This window comes from Xenopus laevis, chromosome 6S (assembly GCF_017654675.1).
Source record: "Xenopus laevis strain J_2021 chromosome 6S, Xenopus_laevis_v10.1, whole genome shotgun sequence".
Classification (NCBI taxonomy): domain Eukaryota; kingdom Metazoa; phylum Chordata; class Amphibia; order Anura; family Pipidae; genus Xenopus; species Xenopus laevis.
The window spans coordinates 18,081,429-18,106,024 of record NC_054382.1 but is presented as its reverse complement, the minus strand read 5'-3'; the positions used below and the strand labels follow the sequence as shown (position 1 = coordinate 18,106,024).

Below are 24,596 nucleotides of genomic sequence, written 5' to 3'. Positions count from 1 at the left end.
AATAGTGGAAGTGACATGCCCCTAAGCAAGCGGTTCTAAAACTATAGGGGTCTGAAGAAGTGGCCTGGAGACCCAAGACTGAATGCCAGTAGGGTTAAGATTTTGACAGTCAGTTTGCCTGAGATTTGGGTAACAATATGTCAGGTCTGATTGTGTAAATCTAAGCACACACAGCCGCTTATGTGTTCATATGTACAGTAGCACTATGTAAAAAAATATCAAATCAAATACATGCCCTTTCTCAACTTTCCAGCACCCTCCATTCTTCTAAGCAGGTATGGGATCCATTATCCGGAAACCAGAGATCCAGAAAACTCTGAATAACAGAAATAATCTGTCCCATAGACGCCATTATAATCAAATAACCCAAATTTTTAAAAATGATTTCCTTTTTTTCTGTAACAATAAAACAGTAGCTTGTACTTGATTCCAACTAAGAAATAATTAATCCTTATTGGAAGCAAAACCAGCCTATTGGGTTTATAAAGGGGTTATTTATCAAGGTCCGAATATCCGACCTTTGAATAATTCGTAGTTTTCAGAGCAAAAACAAAAAATTTATTAAGGTCCGATGGTCTAAAATCTCTGAATCCGAAACCCGGCATCTAAAAACTCTCGAGGTCCTGTATAAGTCAATGGGGAAGGTCCCAGTGTCAGCGCTGATGTCTGTACTGATATCCGATGATTTCGGGGGTTTCGACTCAAAAAACTCAGAAAACCCAGAAAAAATCATAGTTTTTGAGGAAATCTCCGAACAATTCAGAGTTTTCGGTAGGTATGCACTGAATCTACTATTTTGGATTCGGCCGAACCCCCGAATCCTTCACGAAAGATTTTCACGAAAGATTTGGCCGAATACCGAACCAAATCCTTATTTGCATATTGGGGGTGGGAAGGGGAAAACATTTTTTACTTCCTTGTTCTGTGGCAAAAAGTCACACGATTTCCATCCCGTCCCCGAATCCTGGATTCGGTGCATCCCTACTTTTCAGGCAAAGCTCAGAAGTTTGCCCCTTCCGGCTTTTTTTTCATAAATAAGGTCCATTCCGGAATTAAGAGTTGCTCGAAGTTTGATATTAGAAATACTGAGATAAATTCGGACCTTGATAAATAACCGCACTTAATGTTTACATGATTTTCTAGTAGACTTAAGGTATGAAGATCGAAATTACGGAAAGATCCATTTTCCAGAAAGCCCCAGGTCTCAAGCATTCAGGATAACAGGTCCCATACCTGTATTTCTTTTACATTATTAGAAGCAGCCTAATGGGCCATAATACTTTCAATCTAAACACCACTTGGTTATTAAAACTTGGACATATGTTTACAGCAATTTAATACAGAGAGAAAAACTGGTTCTAAAATGCTATTTTACATGACAAATGATGTGTCAGTTTAAAAAAGCGTGTGCTCCAGCTGAGAAAGGCTTCTAGTCCTTGTGACTATAAACAAGTCTGTCATTGCAGGAAAGGCTACACACAAACAGTACTGAGGCACACAGAAAAATACGCAGAAAGGAGAGAAAGACATTCACATCTGCACCTTAAAGAATTATGTTGTTGAAGTGGATCTTTAACCAAAAACTGTTTTTGTCTAATAAAAGAAAATGGAATTCTTTGTAATATTTGTTACATTTACTTGAAAATGAAATCACGTGACTTTTTGTCACTAAGCAAGAAAGTGTTTTCCACTTTTAACTTTCCTGCCTGTAATTTGCATATGCGAATTAGGAATCAAAATCAGTTCGGTACTTGGCCGAATCTTTCACAAAGGTTTCGGTCAAATTCAAAATAGTGGATTTAGAACTTGAACATAATCATACCTGTTTTGTGATATTTTCTGCAAATGTGTGCGATTTTGCCTTCAAAAGTGTTCCGAGGTCTTTATATATCTCACTTTTTCTCTCGTAATTCATTTCATCATTCTCCTTTTGTTTACCCTAAAAATGCATAAACGTGCGTTATCAAATTGCAACACAAACTCACTGAGTAGACAGAAAATAGAAACAGGCTGTTAAAGAAACAGTAAGACCAAAAAATTCAAGTATTTTAAAGTTATAAAAATTTAATGTACTGTTGTGCTGCACTGGAAAAACTGGTGTGTTTGCTTTAGAAACTCTACTATAGTTTATATAAACAAGCTGCTGCGTAGCCATGGGGGCAGCCATTCAAGCACAGGATACACAGTAGATGACAGATAAGTACTACTATAGTTTATATAAACAAGCTGCTGCGTAGCCATGGGGGCAGCCATTCAAGCACAGGATACACAGTAGATGACAGATAAGTACTACTATAGTTTATATAAACAAGCTGCTGTGAGCCATGGGGGCAGTCATTCAAGCACAGGATACATAGTAGATAACAGATAAGTACTACTATATTTTATATAAACAAGCTGCTGTGTAGCCATGGGGGCAGCCATTCAAGCACAGGATACACTGTAGATAACAGATAAGTACTACTATAGTTTATATAAACAAGCTGCTGTGTAGCCATGGGGGCAGCCATTCAAGCACAGGATACACTGTAGATAACAGATAAGTACTACTATAGTTTATATAAACAAGCTGCTGTGTAGCAATGGGGGCAGCCATTCAAAGCTGAAAAGGTAGAAAAGGCACAGGATACACAGCAGATAACAGATGAGTGCTATAGTAAACAATGGGATTCTTCAGAACTACTGTGTGTCCTGTGCTTGAATGGCTGCCCCCATGGCTACACAGCAGCTTGTTTATATGAATTATAATAGCGTTTCTGAAGCAAACACGTCAGTTTTACCAGTGCAGGGCAACACTACATTATATTATCATTCCTTTAAAACACTTTCATTTTTTTGGTTTTACTGTACCTTTAAATAACTTACTGCATTTAAAAATGCCCCTGAGGTGCTGCACGTGATAGAGAGAGGATCGGTGTCATGAGGTGTAGCCAGCAAATAGCAGATTTCTCCATGAACCTGTCTCCAGGGTGGAGCGCGGCAACCATTTGAGAACTCGTACTCTGTAATGAATATACAAGACTTCTGTGTCACAATACTCATAAGACGTCACACAAAAGAAATGATTATGAAGAAATATGCTTATGCCTATGCATACAACATGTATATATGTGAATCTGAGTTACATTGTCCAAGTTACACTCCATTACACCATATGTGGAGTAAGATGGGCATCACTCATGCTTGCATTACATCATTGCAACGTGAAGAAACAAACTGAGTAAATGAGCCGCACAGTAGTTTTATACATACTTTTTTTTTTGTTGTTTTTGATTCTTTCTTTGTGTTTTTGAGTTGCTGTATGCATTCCATGTACAGCACGAGTGCCCATACTTTATGAATGCGGGGTCTACTTTTAGAGGCACATTTATCGGGAAACACCGAATCCACTATTTTCGATTGGCCGAACCCCAGAATCCTTAGTGAAAGATTCGGCCGAATACCAAACTAAATCCTAATTTTTTTATGGAAATTAGGGGTGGGAAAGAGAAAACATTTTACTTCCTTGTTTTGTGATAAAAAGACATGCGATTTCCCTCCCTGGCCCTAATATGCATATGCAAATTAGGATTCATTTTCGGTTCAGCCTGGCAGAAGGATTCGGCCGAATCCGAATCGTGCTGAAAAAGGCCGAATCCCGAACCGATTCCTGGATTTGGTGCATCCCTACACATTTATCAAAGGTCGAATTTCGAATTCATGTGAGTTTTTAAAAACTCCCATAAACTCCCATGAGCTCGAAATTTGACCAATCGAAATGTATTTAAAAAACCGAATCCAGGATTTGGTTCAGGATTCAGCCTTTTTCAGCAGGATTCGAATTCAGCTGAATCCTTGAGTCTGGCCGAATCCTAATTTGCATATTTAAATTCGGGGCAAGGAAGGAAATCCTGTGACTTTTCATCACAAAAAAAGGAAGTGAAAAAAATGTTAACACTTTTTCCTTTCCCTCCCCTAATTTGTATATGCTAATTAGGATTCGGATTGGGTTCAGTATTCGGCCGAATCTTTCACAAAGGATTTGGGGACTTGGCTCGAATCTCAAATAGTGGATTCGGTGCATCCCTAAAAAAAATACGAATTTCCAAAACTTGGGTGAATACGATCCACCCGAAAATTTGAATTTGAATCCGTTTTAAAAACTCAATTTGTGTTTTTTCTCCAAAAAACTTAAATGTCAGGAAGGTTGCAGACAACTCAAAATTGATCCCTGGACCTCTCATATTGACTTAAACAGCCATTTGGCAGGTTTTAGGTGGCGAATAGTCGAATTTGATTTCTTAAAGGGCCAGTGTATGATAAATCTCAAAAATCAAATTCAAATTTTTAAAAAAAACTCGAATAAAATTTGAACAATTCCCAAGTCGAATTTGACAGTTTTGGCCATAAAAATAATAGAAAATTTTAATTTGATTTTTTAATTTGACCCTTGATAAATCTGCCCCTTAGTGATATTGTCCTATAATAATCTATATCTATAAAAGCATGGTTAGCATTCTGTTCAGTGAAAAGTATTACTTAAATATTGATTTATAAGAAAATGTATATTCTTATATTTAAACATCTATTTATTATGTAACCATAACATAAAACATATCTGAAGTAGTGGTTTGTTGAGTGTCTTGAGATCTACTGATCACCATCTAAAGGTCTACTGGTAGATCCCGATCTACCTTATGAACACTCCTTATGTACATGCACACCTTGGAAGCCTCTCCCTCTTGTGATCCCTCAGTAATAAAAAGGGAACCATATACATTAGGCATCTTGATACAGAGCATACCCCTAAAATGTTGTGTTTATTGGGTATATTTATCAAAAAAGGGAAGTTAGAGATCACTACAGTCCCAGAGTGAAATTCAGCCGCTCTCTATTCATTTCTACAGGATTTTTAAAGGCGTATTTATCAAAGGGTGAAAATGAAAGTTTTCATAAATTTTCATAAATACGCCTTTAAAAATCCAATAGAAATGAATGGAGAAAGGCAGTATTTCACTCTAGTGGACTATGGTGATCTCTAGCTTCCCTTTTTGATAAATAAACCCCCTATGTATCTGGTTTTGACGCAATAAACACCTTGGATTTCCCTTGCTAAATTGCATCTGTGTGCCAGGTTTGGTTTGTCCTGTAGCTCCCAGGCAAATGGTATATGGGGAAAATTGAGGCATTTTGTTGCTCAAGCAAAATACATATATTTTGGAATTGCCCTCCCCATTGATTTCCATTTGTTTGGACCTATGGTGGCACTCACAGGTCCGGCCTCAATAACAATGACTACTGCTTTTTTAGGCAGCAATTGCTTGAATTACAACTACCCTCATTGGTCCAGATGATGATAAAACAACCAGAATAGTAATAAATGAGTAATAAAAAGTAGCAATAACAATTCATCTGTAAAATTAAAGAGCATTTGTATTTTAGATGGGGTCAGTGATAGAGCCCTGCATGGAACCAATTTCTAAGACCCGAAACCCGCAACCTGAACCGCAACCCGCATATTTACCCAATTTGAACCGCTACCCGACCCAGACCCGCAACTGCCTCATCCGCCACCCAACCCGCCGACCACCATCAAAGTGATGTTGCTGTAAACAGGGAGGATAGTCGAGAGGGAGAGAAGCACGTGATGTAAGAGAGCCGTGCCGGAAGTCAGATGGGAGGGGGAGATGAATGGAGGGAAAGTTGCAGGGAGAGAGGTGCAGCAGGAAGGGACCCGCAACTCGACCCACGTCCCGCAGATCCACGACCCCGCATCTATACCCTCACCTGAAAAGCCTTCCCTCATTCCACAGGGTACCCGTTTTTTTTTGCGGGTAACCCGCGGGTACACGACCCGCTGCAGGACAGTGATCCCCATTTGACAGCTGAAATTGACCAATTGAAAAGTTGTTTATAATTGACCATTCTATAACATACTAGAAACTAGCTTGAAAACTAAGGTGAACAACCCCTTTAACTGCTGCAAATCCATATATATTGTAATTACAGTCAAATCCCAATTTTACACCCCGATATTTTTTTTCCCCAGATTTTGCGTTTTTTATTTTTGTACAGTCCCTTATACAAACAAACATAAAATCGGGGTTTGACTGTATTCACCATTGGTTATCCATTAGAAAGCCTTTTATTGGTAGCCTTCTCAAACAAAAATGTTCTGAAAAAAATGTACAGCATTTCTGAGCACTAAAGGACAAACAGAGAGAATTCAAGTTTAGTATTCCTTTAAAGAAAATAAGGAGAATAATTTAAGGAGAATAAATTCCTCTACCGCTCAGGGATTTTAGTGTCCCTCTGTAAGTTGCCAAATACTGCATTTTATTGAGTGCAATTTATTCAGGTGGTTAGCAACGTTTATTTTTAAAAGGACAGTATTTTGTAAATGAAAGAGTAAGTTAAAATAGAAACCTGATGTGTATTCAATTGATTTTAACACAGATATTTCTTCGGGACCGCTGAACCGACGTAGCAGATCAACCTCATTCTTAACAGCAGTCGGGGTTACACGTACTTCCCTGAAATTAATAACAGAAATGAAAGTCACCTTCACCTCAAAGGACCTATTTCTCTTACCACAGTTTATATAACTGATTGGAACCACCGGATGTGTCTGCAACAGCTGTGATAAGGCTGACTTGTTAAAGAGAATACTCACCTAAAGATTAGCTTTGCTAATTCTATTAGTTATAGGGTAGAACTTTTGATATGAAGTATAACAAAAGCAGTGTAAAGACTATACCTTTATTGGCTAATAATAGCAAGCTTTCACCGCCTTTACACTACTTTTGTTATGCTTCATATCAAAAGATCTACCCTATAACTTTTTCAACTGGCTAACAAGGAACAAAGAACTTTACTTGAAACCTATTTGCAAATTTTCTTTTCTATTTGCAGCCTTCCTGGAAAAAACTAAAATACATTAGGATGCACTTACTAATTATGCCAAAGTGCAGAAAATTACTTTCTGTCTCTTTTTAGCACCCCATCTTCTCTGGTTCTATATGCACAGAGGCATTCTGCAAGTCAATACATTATTTTGGATTCGGCCGAACCTGCGAATCCTTCGCAAAAGATTTGACTGAACCTCCGAATCCTAATTTGCATATGCAAATCATGGGTGGGAACGGGAACAATTTTTTACTTCCTTGTTTTGTGACATAAATTCATGCGATTTCCCTCCCCGTCCCTAATTTGCATATGTAAATTAGTATTCGGTTCGGCTGGGCAGAAGGATTCGCCTGAATCCGAATCATGCTGAAGAAGCCCGAATCCCGAACTGAATCCTGGGTTCGGTGCATCACTAAACATCATAAAAAATAAAAAGTGTTATAAAGTAATACAAATATAATGCAGTGTTGCCCTGCACTAGTGAAACTGCTGTGTTTGCTTCAGAAACACTACTATTGTTTATATAAATAAGCTGCTGTGTAGCAATGGGGGCAGCCATTCAAATGAGAAAAGGCTCAAGTTACAAAGCAGATAAGCTCTGTAGAACATAATGGTGTTATCTGTTATCCACTATTTAACCTGTGCCGTATAGTCTTTTTTCAATTTCCGCCATTGCTACACAGCAGCTTGTTTATATGAACTATAATAGTGTTTCTGAAGCAAACAGATCAGATTTACCAGTGCAGGGCAACACTACATAATATTTTCATTACTTTAAAACACTTTGGTGTTACTGTTCCTTTAAGTGAGAGTTGAAATCTCTCATTTCTGGTTTTAAGAAAATTAAATGTTCATTTATCAGCTTAAATTCATGACGAATCTGACGCTACTTGCACATCATGTGGCAAATTCACGAAAAGGCAAATTTTCTCTTGCGAAGGCTTCGCATCAGATGTTAATTCGCTATCACTACGCTAATTCACTAAATGCAAAGTTGAGTCTCTAAAAGTTTTGTAAATTCTTCAGCACGAGCATTTCATAGCGAACTTTCGCTAACGTTCATTTCTGCCTAGCGAAACTTCGTTAGTGCTCTTACGTTTAGGTCAATTTGAACAGGGAGGGTACATAGAGATCGTATAGACGTCTTTATTAGTGATGTTGTGGAAATTGCTTGAAGTGGCCACTTATTATTACAAATGTCCAAGGAAGCAAAATAAAAACAAAAGAGATCCTCTAATATCCTAGACATGAGCTCATCCTAAAACAAATGTGGCATGCCACTCAAATGTTTGGGAAAAAAATGTTATAACAAAAATTTTTAACAGTTACAACTTTTAAAGACAATCCCACTTTAAAATATGAAAAAAACGCCAGCGTTTTTTTATTGTTTTTAAACCTTTTCTGCATACAGGATATAATGTCACTGACATAAGATTGAGGAGGATGTAGCTTTATCTTATCAGTTCGCCAGCTGGCGAAGGAAATTCTGGCGAAAGGGGTAACGTTCTGGAAAATTCGCACTTTACTGAATTTGTAACGATGAGTAACGATCGTTTGCCTGAGAGAAAATTTGCCTGAAATTAATCAAGGTTTTGAAATATAACTCAGCTTCCATTATTACAATGGCATTTTAACAGCTTTGAAAAAAATGGTTGTCAAGTAGTAAAATACTGATTTCTCTCTTTACACCAAAAAGATATAATTCATGCTCACGTAGGAAACAGTGGAATTTTGCCATGACTGAGATGGTGAATACATGTCAGTGAAATATTGTTTGAAGAGCATGTTCTCTAAAAGTAGGTTAAAGTGAAAAATAATGGTCAGTGTTGCACTGTAATTGTATTTCCGTTGACATATGGGCAAAGCTGGAAAACCTGAACCAATTTCCTGACTTCAAGGCACTATAAATAGGTCCTAAATCCTACCGCATGTATCAATATGATCCAGTTCCTTGGCATCTGTAAAAGGAACTGTTGGAATAAGCAGTCTTGACATTGCCTTTATTAATCTTGTAACTCAAACCTTTTACTTACATATCACTGTGCTGTGACACAATGCATTCTTACTTAAAGGAGAAGGAAAGGCCCAAACGAAGTAAGCTAAGAAAGGTCTATTTGAATATACCAGTAAACCCTCAAAGTAATGCTGCTCTGTCAAAAGAAACACAGCATTTATTTCCTTCTGTTGTGTACACTTGGACTTCTGTATCAGGCTCCCTGTTTTCAGCATAAACCTCCAGGGCTGGGGCTTAAAGGAGAACTAAACCCTAAAAATAGATAAGGCCAAAATGCCATATGTTATATACTGAACTCATTGCACCAGCCCTAAGTTTCAGCTTGTCAATAGCAGCAATGATCCAGGACTTCAAACTTGTCACAGGGGGTCACCATCTTGGAAAGTGTCTGTGACACTCACATGCTCAGTGGGCTCTGAGCAGCTGTTGAGAAGCTAAGCTTAGGGCTCGTCACTAATTATCCAGCAGAAAATGAGGTTGGTCTGCAATATAAGCTGATGCTACAGGACTGATTATTAAATTCTGATGCTAGTTGCACTGGTTTCTGTGCTGCCATGTAGTAATTATCTGTATTAATTACTAATCAGCCTTATATGGTGACATTTCTATTCTATGTGTACTGTGTATTGTGAGTGGGTCCCTAAACTCAGTAAGTGACAGCAGCACAGAGCATGTGCAGTGAATAAGCAGAAAAGAAGATGGGGAGCTACTGGGGCATCTTTGGAGACACAGATCTTTACTGCTAAAGGGCTGTGGTTGCCTTGGGCTGGTACAGAAACCCAAAAACATAATGTACAACATTTCTAGCCTACTTCTTAAGTTAGGCTTTAGTTAGGCTTTAGTTCTCCTTTAAGCATGCTCAGTAAACTCCTCTCTCCCTCCCTTTCCCCCCTCCCCTCTCTGCTGTAATCTGAGTTTAGAGCTGTGAGTGAGCAGGGAGAGACTCAGGCAGGAAGTGATGTCACACCAAGCTAATATGGCAGCTGCTATACTAAATAAACAGAGAGAGCTTCTAGAGCTGTTTACTCAGGTATGGTAAAGCATTCTGCAGAATAAATATAGTCTTACACTTAGCACTAATTTGTTGGCAATAAACTGAGAATGAAAAACCCATTTATATAACTGCAGAGGCCTCCCTCCATGGCGGTGTATAACATCTTATCTTAGATATATGGCAGTGATTGCTGATTAGAAACATGCACAATTATGTGACAACCAGATAAGCAATTTAAATAGTTCTTGGCCACCAGAGAGCTGGGAAAATAACTCAGCATTTTATTAACAGGTATGAGCAGTATAGAGAGTCCCCTATTCTGAGCCTGCACCCGATGATCCAGTTAACCAACTGGAAGCCCCCAGTACACCTAAATGAAACAGAGAATGTGGCACATGTCCTACTGGACAGAAGAGGTTAAACATTTAAGAACAACTGATGCATTTGAATGAATTGATTGCAGGCCGTTATTTACACTAATTTACACGGGTTAAACTATGGAAAGTATTTTCTTCATACACAGGAACAACCTCCGTTTATATTATCACATATGTGATCAGTTACGGGAATAAACAGGAACTCCAGGGTGCAAGGCTGGCATCATGTCTTGTGCCCAAGATACACAATAAAAAAAAAGGACTAGCCCTTGTGGCAAATTGGCACAAGGATACTGGGAATTGAATTCCATCCACAACAGGACGACCAGCTGCATCTTGGGGTATGTGTGGCATTTTCATGATCATTGTAGATGGTAGCATCAATTTAACAACTGGAAACCGATTCTTTTTTTAGCATCTGGCAATTGACTATGTCAAGTGAAATATTTTAAAACCTCACCAGAAATGTGAAACATATGTACAATGCCTGCATCCCACAGAAGAGTTGGAAAACATCTTTTTTTCCACTTCAATTAGTTTTCCCTGGTTCTACAGTTTAAAATCAATAAATATAATGATTTTCATATCTTTCACCTTCGCTTCATTATTTTTTCCTAGCACATAAAAAGCAGATGTTGATGCTCATTAAAAAAAAAAAAGAAAAGAAAGAAAGAACTGGACATTTTTTTGCAGTTTGTAAATGTACTTACTGTGAAACCTGTTTTAAAGAGCTGTTAAGCAGCTGCATATCAAGTTGCTGGAGAAGGAGAAAGATTTTCATTTTTATTTCTGTGTTGCCGCTATCATCTTGGCGCATTTTATCCAACAGCCGTAGCAATGACATGTCCTCTCCTTCCACGGTAGCGAATCCAGGACCAAGGATACATGCAACCGGATCCCTGTTTGCTGAAAGGACACAGTAAAGACACTGTAGAAATGAGACTGAGACGGGTGTGATTCTTCAGAATTGTTCCAAAGTGCTACATGTTTGTCAAGGCTTCACACATCATAAAATGCTTTACTTTTCTGAGAAAAACATCTGAAGATGTATAGTTCAGCTGCTGATCAGTCAGCTCTTCCCAAATGCAGCCAACCATAGTTAGATAGCCTTAACCTATATCGCTCTACACCAACTGTTCAGGGGACTTAGAACACATGCCTCAAGGATAATGGCCAGATTAGCTTTAAAGGGGACCTGTCACCCAGACACAAAAAAGCTGTATAATGAAAGTACTTTTTAAATTAAACATGAAATCCGATTTCTATTTTTTTATTAAAGCATTCATAGCTGTTGCAAGCTCAATTAAAAATCCTAGCTGTCAATCAAATATTGTCTGCCCCTCCTCTATGTCTAGGCAATTACTAGAACAAGATTATGAGATGATACAAGGCTTGCCTTAATAACAGTGTCCACAAAATGGCTCCTGCCTGCTTGTTATAATTATTAATTCCCAGACTGAAGATTCAAATAATTTATACAGTGTAATTAAAGTTCATTTTACTTGACTAATGTGATAAAATAGGATTTTGAATAATTGGGTGACAGTCCCCTTTAATGAGAAAAACTTATCTTTTTAGTCAATTAACCGAATTGAAATCTGTGGGGAACTCTGTGGTGGAATTTGAGAATTTCTCCATTCATTTTATACAGTGTGATAAGCTGCAATATTCCATTAGTTAAATATTACACATCACAATTATTAAAAACTAGGGATGCACCGAATCCAGGATTCAGTTCTGGATTCTGCCTTTTTTCAGCAGGATTCGGATTCTGCCCGGCCAAACCGAATCTGAATCAAAATTTGCACCTTCTCACCTTTAATTTGCATATGCAAATTAGGATTCAGATTAGGTTTGTTATTCATCTGAATTTTTCGAGAAGGATTCGGGGGTTCTGCCGAATCCAAAATAGTGGATTCGGTGCATCCCTATCATAAACCCATGCATGGGATGAAACAATTAATTGTATAGAGAAAGGTGAATAAGGTTAACACTTGGGGGCACATTTACTAAGCTCGAGTGAAGGGTTTGAATGAAAAAAACTTCGAATTTCAAAGTATTTTATTGGGTACTTCGACCATCGCATTGGCTACTACGACCTTCGACTTCGATTCAAACTAAAAATCGTTCGACTATTCAACCATTCAATAGTCGGAATACTGTCTCTTTAAAAAAAACTTTGACTACATACTTCGGTAGTTTAAACCTACCGAGGTACAATGTTAGCCTATGGGGACCTTCCCCATCACTTCTCTAAGCTTTTTTTGATCGGAGAAAAATCCTTCGATCGATCGCTTAAAAACGTTTGATTCGAAGGATTTTATCGTTTGACCGAATGATTTTGACTTTGATCGATCGATCGTAGGATTTGTGCTAAATCCTTCGAATTCAATATTCGAAGGATTTAAATTCGAGGGTCGAATACGAGAGTTTATTAACCCTCGATATTTGACCCTTAGTAAATTTGCCCTTAGGACAATAAACATTGGATCTTTAAAAATCACTGTATTCTATTTTCAAATTGTATATCGGAGCGATATTAAAAATGATATGATTATCATATATTTTAGGGACATGCCAAATGCATATTTTTTAGATTAAGAAAAAAAAAAGAATACAGAATCCTTTTAAAAAATGTCCAAAACATTGAACTGAATCGGAACCCTAATTTGCATATTTGAATTTAAGATACATTTAAAAATGGCATCATTTTTGGAAAAACTGTTGTGACAGTCAGTTACCCAGAGCTTTAAAGTAACACGATTTTAAGTTTTCAGCTAATGTGAATTCAAACCCTACAAAGGCAAAAAGTGCTGGGATTTGACTGAATTCCGAGCTGAATCCTGTATTTAATGTATATTGAATATTACATGGACAATTCTATATACCAGTGGCTGTATAAAACTGGAGACTTGTAGCACATAAAACTTGCATTAAATGAGCTGACTGCTGGGAAAATTAAGGAAAAATGTGCTGATGTGTATGGACTACAGCGTGTCTATTAAAATAGTCTGGCATTCAAATTCCTTGGCATACACATTCACTATATTTCACATCAGTTAGAAAAGTGTAGACATTTCATAAAATATCATTAGGGAGTTGTGACAAAATAAAGCTCAGTGCAATATTATTCTTTAAACGAAAATCCATGTGACCCATTACTAATAAAACAAGTGTGACAGTAGTAGGGATGCATTGAATCCAGGATTTGTTTCGGGATCCAGCCAGGACTCGAACTTTTCAGCAGTTTTCAGCCGAATCCTTGTGCCTGGCTGAACCAAATCCTAATTTGCATATGTAAATTAGGGTCAGGAAGGGAAATCACGTGACTTTTCGTCGCAAAACATGGAAGCAAAACATTTTTTTCCTTTCCCTTCCCTAACTTGCATATGCAAATTAAAACTTGGATTCTGTTCGGTATTCGGCCAAATCGTTCACCAAGGATTTGGGGATTCGGCCAAATCCCAAATAGTGGATTCGGTGCATCCCTGGACAGTAGAGTGTGTATGTGTTTAAAAGGTACATTTATTGAACATGCTGTAGAAAAAAAAGCAAGAATCCAGCTGTCCTACACTTTTGAATTAAACCAGAATATAATGAAAACAAAATTATATTAAAAATGCTAAATTATTTAAAGGTAAGGAATTACAAAATGTAATTAAGCTATTTAAAGACCTGATAGGGAAAATACATAATTTGCAGCATAAGTAAATACACATGTAAGAGAGAGAAAGCAATCTTCTTTAAAATTGTTTGCCTTCTGTAAGATAATACAAACAGAATTTCCAATAAAAAACTTTTTTTGGCTAAAAAATTGTAGAACTGTTAAATCCAGTGATACTTTATTTACTGAAGAATTCTCAACATATCTCAAGAACTCTTGAGTGGCTTTACCATTAATTAATGTCATGGTAACTTTATACATTGCAATAAAAATTGTTCATCCATGAGAAAATCCCAGCTATAAATGATAAAAAAGAGCTCAGAAAAAACCAAAGACTTTAAAGGGGTTGTTCACCTTTCAGATAACTTTTAGTATGATGTAGAGAGTGATATTCTGAGACTATTTGCAATTTGTTTTAATTTTTTTATTATTGAAGGTTTTTGAGTTATTCAGCTTTTTATTCAGAAGTTCTTCAATTTGCATCTTAAGCAATTTGGTAGCTATGGTCCAAATGACCCTAGCAACCATGCATTGATTTGAATAAGAGACTGGAATATGTATAGGAGGGGGCCTGAATAGAAGGATCAATAATAAAAATTAACAATAACAATACATTTGTAGCCTTACAGAGCATTTGTTTTTTAGAAGGGAGTCAGCGATGCCTATTTGAAAGCTGCAAAGAGTCAGAAGAAAAAGGCAAATAACTATAAAAAATAAATAACGAAAACCAATTGAAAAGTTGCTTAGAATTGGCCATTCTATAACATAATAAAAGTTACCATAAAGGTGAACCACCCCTTTAAGGGGGTTATTTATTAAAGTTCATATGCCAAAAACGTGAAAAATTTGAGGGTTTTTTTACTGTAAAATCCAAATTTTTAGTGGAAAAAAAGAACTTGATTTTTTTTCGGAATGCATTAAACCCGAGGTTGTTAAGTATAAAAAAGTACTCCAACTCAGACCTGCCGAGTTCATGTAGTAGTCAGTGGGAGAAGTCCGGAAGATATCCTGATCTGTGCTGGCAATAATATGAAGATTTGCGGTTTTCTGGCAAAAATTTTAAAAAAATCTGAGTTTTCGGGTGTTATATCCAAAAATTCGTACATTTGAATCTTTCCCAATTTTGTCAAGTTTTTCCCGCACAGAAAATTTTCAGAAAAACGTAATCATAAATAAGGGGAAAAAACCCGTGAGGATCTGGTTCGGAGTAGCTTTTAGAAAATAATGAGTTATTTTCGGATTTTGATAACTAATCCCCTAAAATTTTATTGAGGTCTATAAAAACATTTGCAATTGAATTATGAGGTAAGCTGTTCTTATTGAATTAAATAAATTGAATTAAACAAAAACAAAGGATTCTCTTGAATGTCAGAAAGCTGCCCCTAATGGTTTAGATCAGTTAGGATTGGCGCAATCCTTCAAAAAGTGAAAAATCCTTCAAAAAGTTCTGGGATTTGGCTGAATACCAAACCAAATGCTAGATTTGGTGGAATTCATACTACAGACAAATTATCTAACGTGCCATAAACTCTTACAATTTTTGTTAAAGGAAAACTATACCCCCAATATGAATACTTGAGCAACAGATAGTTTATATCAAATTAAGTGGCTTATTAAAGAATCTTATCAAACTGGTCTATATATTTAAGTAAATATTGCCCTTTTACATCTCTTGCCTTGAACCACCATTTTGTGATGGTCTGTGTGCTGCCTCAGAGATCACCTGACCAGAAATAACACAGCTCTAACTGTAACAGGAAGAAGAGTCGGAGCAAAAGATAGAACTCTGTCTGTTAATTGGCTCATATCACTCAACAAGTATAGTTTGTTTGGTATGTTTATGTGCACCGTGAATCAAAGGATCCCAGGGGGCAGCTCTTAAAATGGCAATTTTCTATTTAGGATTACCAAATGGCACATACTACTAAAAATGCATATTATTATGAAAATGGTTTATTTACATGAAGCAGCGTTCTACATATGAGTTGTTTTATGCAATATCATAGAGACCTACATTGTTTTAGCAGCATAGTTTTCCTTTAAAAGCACATTTTTGTTTAATTAAACCTAACTTACCTTCCAAACAAGCCTGGGCTTCTTTCAGTTTTTTGTCTCTGGCAAGCTGGAGAAAGTGGGATATCTGACCAAAGCTAGAAATCTTTACTGAAGATGATGAAAGGAGAAGCAGGGGATGCCCATCATGGTCTGTTTCTTGTGATTTCACAGTAGAGCCGCTAAAACAAGAGAACAAAGCAAAATGTTTCGTTTCAAAAACAACAAAGTTATGAATATTAACAACACCGGGGAATATCCCAAACTCTCCCAAGGGAGGAATCTGTGTCAGACTGGAAACAGGCAGCCTGAAGGTCCTCCACCCAAAAACAGTCTTTGCCCAGTGAAAGAAAATGTAATTCTAAGCAACTGATTTCTCCCATGTGCTTTTTATGTTCATCTACTTTCAGTTACAAATAAAGCTTTTCCTGCCACATTAATAATCCCAATATAATACTCAGTCTAAACACAGACATTTGTAAACACTGTGTCTCCATTTAAGAAGTTTTTTGCAAATATACAACAAGGGATGAAGCTTTTTCTACTGTTTGTCTCAAACGTTACAAACATTAGAAACTATTATAGTATTGGTGGGTATGAATGTTAAATTAAAGGGCCTTTTAAACCAGAAAGTGAAAATATTTTCACTTACATTATGGGCAGATTTATCAAGGGTCGAATTTAAAATTTGAATTCGAAATTCAAAATTTCACGTTTTTTTCAAATTCGACTAGGGAGTTATTCAAATTTAATTCGAGTTTTTCAAAAACGTAGAATATAGATTTTTGAGATTTATCATATTCTGAATTTAATTATAGAATTTTGGGGTATAAGCTATCTTTATAGCAGGAACTGTGCACGGGTCCACTTCCAAATAATACATATGAATTAGAAACATGCACAGATTCTTACTTTTAAAACATTTATTTGTGCATTTTATTCACAGCAAAAATTTATGTCAATACATTCAAAAAAGACTCCACAGTCTCTCCCCCCCCAGTCTGCCTACCTTGTGTTAGCCACTCCCACCTTATCATACTCTGACTATTTAAGAACTCAAATTTGACTATTCGCCACCTAAAACCTGCCGAATTGCTGTTTAAGTGAATGAGACACATCCAGGGATAAATTTGGAGTTGTTTGCAGCCTTCCTGACATTCAAGTTTTTTGGGAGAAAAAAACTTGAATCGAGTTCTTAAAATTTAAATCTAATTTGATTCGAGTTTTCAGGTCGATCCTATTCACCTGAGTTTAAAAAATTAGATTTTTATAATAAATTTCGAGTGGTTGAATTTCAAGTTCATTAGAGTTTTAAAAAAACTGCTTTTCAGAAGCTTTTCAGCTTGGAATTTCAGCTATCTGGTTGCTAGGGTCCCATTTAGCCAGGCAACCAGTCAGCGGTTTCAATGACAGTTGAAAACTTTAGAAAAGTGGCTCAATAGTAACAATTAACAATAAAACTGGTAGAATTGGAAGGCAAATAATTTTTACGAAATGAAGGCCAATTAAAAGTTAAAACGGAAGACTATTACATATTAACAACAAAAATATGTTACATTTGGTAATCGGCTGATTACCAAAGATAAGACTGTGTTTGAGGGGTTATTTACTAAAGTCTGAATGCAAAAAACGTGAAAAATTTGTGTGTTTTTTAATATAAAATCCACATTTTTTATTGGAAAAAAACTTGAACTTTTCGAAATTTATTATACCCCGAGGATCGGAAAAATCCTCCATCTCCGACCTGCCGAAGTTGTATATAAGTTAGTGGGAGAGGTCCCTTTCCTATTTTGGACGTTTCTGTGGTCTGTGCTGGATTTAGAGGGTGTATATATGTCAATGGGAGAGGTCTCTATCCTATGTGGACGTTTCTGTGGACAGAGCTGGATTTATCTTGAAAATACAGATTATTTTGGTCTTTTTCGGCCAAAATCTGAAAGATTTGGACTTTTTGGGAAAAAGCCGGAGAAACCGAGCAATTCAGGGGAAAAAATCATATGAATAGAATTTTCGCACGATTTTATCGAGTTTGTCCCCGATCCGATTAAATCGTGCTTTTTTGGTCTGACTTTTTTTATTTAAATACTCGGATTTTGATAAATAAGGCCCTGAATCTTGAAAAAGATGCTGGGATTTGGCTATAAAAAAATCCCTTGTGATTGACAATTGGAGAGATCTAGCCAGGGTCTAGGCAAAACCATAAGAAGGTGAATGAATGTAGCAGCTTGTATTAATGGAATGGAGCAAAATCAAACAAAAAAATAATGAAAGAACATTATGGTTACACTTTGGATCAACCATAATGCAACACCTTTTGGAATCAGCATCCTTTAGATTGCAAGCTCTATTGAGCAGTGCCTTTTTTACCTTCTGTATTGGTCAATATTTTAATGTAATTTATATGTTCAATGTATTATACTTGTCTATTGTATAACGCTGGCAATAGACAATAATAATTATTATCATTATTATACCATCTTGATAAAGATTAATTAGACTTTTACAGAATATAAATATCTCTTTGAGCTCAAGAATGTGCCATTTCTCACCACAAGAAAAAGCTGTAATTTGGGTTTATTAGTTTACATTTGCAATATCATTTCTTTTTTTTTTTTTTCCTCACCTAATATCATAACCAGATACAAATGCTGATGGCTCCAAATTGGTTTTCCATTCCAGAGGTTCTTGGAAGACAAACTGGGCCTCCTCTGGATGCCTGGAGCTAAAAGCCTCGGCATACTTTATAATGTCGTTTAGCAGAGACTCATTCAGAGGTGTGATTTCCAACTTGCCAGTTCCCGAGCCCGCCGTTGTCCACTGAGCCGCTCTCGTTAGGGCCACTCCCATTGTAACAGCTGTTTTACAAGGATGTCACCTTTTAAAATAAGAGTACGATCACAGTAAGTGGATCCACCTAAGATGTTTAAAAAGATAAACAATGGTTATAGTCAATTATGCTGCCTACCACTGGGGAACACATAAAAATGTATTATTATATCATATGGCCAGAATGTAAGAATGTTCATATAATAAACATTTTATGGAAGGTCTAAAATGGCAGAGATTTTCTTTTTTTTTATTCCTTTTCTCAAATTCCATTTCTTTTCTCCTGCGAAGATTCCTTAATTAAACTTTTACAATGTCCGTCATTTATATTTTCAGCCGGGCAAACTTTTACCTTTAACTGATACTGAAAAGGATTTGCAAACATTTAACAAAGATAAAGACACAATGGATCAACCTCAACATGAGTACAGGTATGGGACCTGTTATCCAGAATGTTCGGGACCTGGTGGTTTCCAGATAATGGATCTTTCCGTAATTTACCTCTTCATTTAAAGCTACTAGAAAATCATGTAAACGTTAAATAAACCCAATAGATTGGTTTTGCTTCCAATAAGGATTAATTACTTAGTTAAAGGGGTTACTCACCTTTGCGTTAACTTTTAGTATAATGTAGAGGGTGATATTCTGAGACAATTTGCAATTGATTTAAATTTTTTATTATTTAAGGTTTTTGCTTTATTTTGCTTTTTATTCAGCAGCTCTTCAATCTGCATTTTAAGCAATCTGGTAACTAAGTTCCAAATTACCCTAGCAACCATTCATTGATTTGAATAAGAGGCTGGAATATGAACAGGATAGGACCTTACTAGAAAGATGATAAATAAAAAGTAGCAAATAACAATACATTTGTAGCTTTACAGAGCATTTGTTTTTTAGATGGGGTCAGCGACGCCCATTTGAAAGCCGGAAAGCGTCAGACGAAAAAGGCTAATAATTACAAAACTATAGAAAATAAACAATGAAGGCCAATTGACAAGTTGCTTAGAATTGGCCATTCTATAACATACTAAAAGTTACCTAAAAGGTGAACCACCCCTTTAATTAGTTTGGATCAAGTACAAGGTACTGTTTTATTATTACAGAGAAAAAAGGATATCATGTTTAAAATTTTGGATTATTTAACATGTAGACAGTCATAGCAATGCAAGTTCGTGTAAATGTGTTGTTGTGTTAGGAAAATGTTAAATAAAAACCTTCTAAAAATTTTTTGGATTATTTGGATGAAATTAAGTCTATGGGAAACTATCCTTTCTGTAATTGGATCTTTCTGGATAAGGGGTTTCCGGATAACGGATCCCATGCCTGTAATAATTGTTAAAATCTTATGTGTCACAACCAATGTAGGATTGTGACTATGTAAATGGAAGCATGGTTCCAGAAATGACCCAGATTGTGAAGATTTCAAAAACAATGAGAGAAAATGCCTTAAAGGTATTGTCTGTCTTTTTGCGAAGTCTTTTTCCCTATACAGTGACACCTTCCAAGGGTTCCCCAGCATTGGTTGGCAAAAAATTGTGCTACATAAAGGAGGCATTTTTTTTTTTAAACAGGTGCATTGGGAAATGTGTTTATTTTATAAAATAGAACCGGCTTGGTAGGACTTTGCAAAAAGGTGGATAATGCCCAGAACACTGGGAGGCACATTTATCAAAGGTCAAATTTTGAATTCATGTGAGTTTTTTTAAAATGCCCCAAAACTCCCATAAATTTGACTATTCTAAATTTATTAACAAAATCAATTTTTTTAACATGGATGAATTAAATAAACCCGAAAACTCTAGTAGAATTCTAATCAAATTTGATTCAAGTTTTTTTCTCCCAAAAAAAAAACTTGAATGTCAGGAAGACTGCAGACAACTCCAAATAGATCCCTGGACCTCTCCCGTTCACTTAAACAGCAATTCGGCAGGTTTTAGGAGGTGAATAGTCGAATTTGAGTTCTTAAAAGGCCAGAGTATAATAAATCTCGAAAATAAATCAAATAAGAATTTTTTTAAAAACTCGAATCGAATTTGAATAACTCCCTAGTCGAATTTGGGCGTTTCGAGCATAAAAAAATTTGAAAATTCTAATAAGAATTTTTAATTCGACCCTTGATAAATCTGCCCCTAAAGGTATAGGTCACCTTAAAATTCAACTGGAGCATGATATAGATCAAGCCTGTCCAACTAGGGTCCCATGGGCTGGTTGTGACCCTCCAAGAGATTGTATAGCCATAAAAATGCTTAAGAGCTCCACTGATCTATTTGGATGACTTTTATTTTGGCCCCAAGAAATGCATTATAGTAAATGATTGGCCCACTATATGGAAACAGTTGTCCCACACTAATATAGATAGTGGTATTTTAAACTGGCCTTTATGTTTTTGTTTTTATTTATGTTGCTGTGCAGCCCTTAGGCTTGAAATGTTAACAGCTATTTAGCTGCTGTGGCTTAGAAGCCTTAGCAACCAGTTGGGCTGTGAGAATGAAAGCCGAACAGAAAAGGAACTGAATACAAATAAGCAATTAAAAATTAGAATAACAATTAAATTAAAGCCCAACAGTTAATGTGTATTTTTTTTGTTGCCAAGGTCAGCAACCCTAACAACCAGACATTTTCAGTTGAAGCTGAGCCAGCGTGTCACATTAGGGGGGCCAGAGGGGGGGCCATGGACAGCAGTCCCATGGGCCCCGGGTCCAATCCTGTTTGAATGGCTACCCCTAGCAGCTTCTGCTGAAGCAAACAAACCAGTTTTTCCAGTGCAGGCCAATGGAGGCCCAGGAAGTATAGGGGCCCCACAAGGCTCTATTTCCTATACAGTTTCAATAAATATTGGTATAACAGGTCAACCTCTAAACATTTTGGGGGCCTGGAAAATAATTTCCTTTGGGGCCCTGTAATATCTAGTTACACCACTGACCATATAAATACAAAAAAAAAACTTTGCCCCCTTCTGCAGGTGTGGGGAACTACAGTGTTGGACTGGCCCACTGGGATATCAGGAAAACTCCCTGTGGGCCCAGGTGTTGAGTTGATTGAGAAGAGAAAGAATAATAGTACTGAGTGTGGGCCCCTGGTCTAAGACTTTTGGGTGGGCCCCTGGTGTCCCAGTCCGACACTGAGCTCCGCGCTTAAAAATTAGCGTCGGAGCGGGTCTAATGGGGCAGTATCGCTAGTGCAGTAAGCGCAATGGCGCTCTCTGCACTAGTGGAGCCGAATTTCCCGGTTAAACCCCAGAAATTCGGCTCTTAAAGTTACAAGAGGCGGCTTTTTGCCGCCCCTTGTATCTGGCCGCTCGCTGCTGCCTGAGGCATGGGTCTCACCTTGCCTCGTGGCAGAAGCGGCCCTGGGAACTACATATAGCAAGGATGTCTAACCTGTAGCTTCATTTATTATTATACTACAACACCCATAATGGCACTAATCAGAGGGATGTGGGGAGCTGCAGTTGTGCTGGAGTTCTACTGGTTTAATGTATATATATATATATATATATATATATATATATATATATATATATATATATATATATATATATAGTATCGAAATGCGCCCCAGCACTCTCAATAGTGTAGTCAGCGTTGACCTCGGTGCACGCTCCTGTGGGGGACCCCGTCACGTCCCCACTAGAAATATTCAGATAGAAGAATGAAGCAGCACACGATTCTTTGCAAAAGTGTATATTACAGATATAGCATCAATACAGCGACGTTTTGGGCAAGCTATATGCCCTTTATCAAGCCATAATAAAATGAGCATTACACAAGTGATTTTTAAAAGCAACACACAGGAAATGACTTCATAATTTGCATAATGGTTAGTCCACATCCATCACCATTTCATTTTAACCCTATACGCGTTTTCAGTGGATTTAAAGGAATAGAAATAGATCATAGTCCCTATTGAGACCTGAGGGATATAGAGATCCAAGTTTTTTAATCCACCACACCTCTCTCTGTTTTAATTTTAATTCTCTATCACCCCCTCTTTTCAGAGGGTATCCTGTATCCAAACATTTCCTAGAAAAAGGACACACTGCAGACCAATTGAAATTCATGGTGTTGGAAACAATACCGCCTCTGAAAAGAGGGGGTGATAGAGAATTAAAATTAAAACAGAGAGAGGTGTGGTGGATTAAAAAACTTGGATCTCTATATCCCTCAGGTCTCAATAGGGACTATGATCTATTTCTATTCCTTTAAATCCACTGAAAACGCGTATAGGGTTAAAATGAAATGGTGATGGATGTGGACTAACCATTATGCAAATTATGAAGTCATTTCCTGTGTGTTGCTTTTAAAAATCACTTGTGTAATGCTCATTTTATTATGGCTTGATAAAGGGCATATAGCTTGCCCGAAACGTCGCTGTATTGATGCTATATCTGTAATATACACTTTTGCAAAGAATCGTGTGCTGCTTCATTCTTCTATCTATATATATATATATATATATATGGAAAACATTGTTTACTTCCTTGTTTTGTGACAAAAAGTCATGCAACTTCCCTCCCTGCCGCTAATTTGCATATGCAAATTAGGGTTCTCTCATAATAATTATTTATTAATTATTATATGAATTATTTAATCCTGCCCCCCAGGTGATGGGAATTTACCTGAACCCTCCCCCCCCAGCATTGCAGGGGCTCATTGGTGGGAAAAGCCGGGTACAATGACAAATGATGTGTTTTATTTAGGGATGCATCGAATCCAGGATTCGGTTCGGGATTCGGCCAGGATTCTGCCTTTTTCAGCAGGATTCGGATTCGGCAGAATCCTTCTGCCCGGCCGAATCCCCTGGGGGGGGCAGGATTAAATAATGAATATAATAATGAATAAATAAATAAGGACATGACTGCTGCTGCACAAGCTGTAAGGAACTGCCAGTCACTAGCCTCACACCTCATTGGCTGTACCTGCCACCAGTTTACCCAACAAAGTTATCTATAAACAAAGAGGTTCTGCAGCAGCTAACAGAGATGAACTGAATGAAGGGGCCAGATTATCACTCACATTTGCGCCATTCAGACGTAGGGAAACCTGCGCAGAGTAGGAGCTAAAGTCTGGCAATTGTACAACTACAAGTCTCACGTAGCTGGATGGTGAGATTGCTGCTACCCCCCCCTATATCGCTTCACTTGAATCACCGGGAACCCTAAATTATAACTTTACCCCCCGAGTTTCTACCCACCGTTGCTGCGCTCTCCTCACTCAGCGCCTGGAACATCCGCCGTCTGAATGTTGCTGGTTGCTATGGAGATTCGGGGGCGCGTGCGCAATGCGCCTATGTGGTTGCTAGGCAACAGACGCCGACATGGAGCTGCTTTTTTCACGTGGGTTTTGGGCCGGAAGTATGTTAAGCTTCTGTAGTTATTTAGACAGACGATAAGGGGTTTTTTTGGCGGATGGGGGACCCTGGCAATACTCAAAGTCAGGGAAGCCGGTTTTGGGAGGTGGATTAACATAAAACAGACGCGCAGCCTTCCAGCCACGTTTGGCTGTCCGGGGCTTTGACGGAGTTTCAGAAGGGACGTCCCTGTAAGAAGGGCCAAATACCCATTTAGTTGAAACAATTAGTGTTGCTGACAATTTAGGGGAACTAGAGCAGGTCTGGACTGACATTCAATAAAAGGCCTTGGCATTTTGGGTAAATAGAGACCCATACAACCCACACATAGTCCCATACAGTCTACACAGAGTCCCATACAGTCTACACAGGGGCCCATACAGAGTCTACATACAGTCTACACAGGGGCCCATACAGGATACAGCCCACACAGAG

General features: G+C 37.4%; 1 protein-coding gene across 1 annotated transcript in view; it reads right to left on the bottom strand.

The window, feature by feature from the left end:
- odad2.S (outer dynein arm docking complex subunit 2 S homeolog) overlaps nucleotides 1-24,107 on the bottom strand; it is a 90,862-nt gene extending 66,755 nt beyond the window's left edge. The window contains exons 1-7 of the mRNA XM_041567398.1: nucleotides 24,006-24,107; nucleotides 18,610-18,900; nucleotides 16,011-16,168; nucleotides 10,981-11,176; nucleotides 6,406-6,512; nucleotides 2,866-3,002; nucleotides 1,823-1,939 (exon numbers count right to left, since the gene is read on the bottom strand). Coding sequence (XP_041423332.1) covers nucleotides 1,823-1,939; nucleotides 2,866-3,002; nucleotides 6,406-6,512; nucleotides 10,981-11,176; nucleotides 16,011-16,168; nucleotides 18,610-18,833 — 939 coding nt within the window. The 5' untranslated portion in view covers nucleotides 18,834-18,900; nucleotides 24,006-24,107. The remainder of the gene's footprint in view (nucleotides 1-1,822; nucleotides 1,940-2,865; nucleotides 3,003-6,405; nucleotides 6,513-10,980; nucleotides 11,177-16,010; nucleotides 16,169-18,609; nucleotides 18,901-24,005) is intronic.
- Between the last annotated feature and the right edge of the window lie 489 nt (nucleotides 24,108-24,596).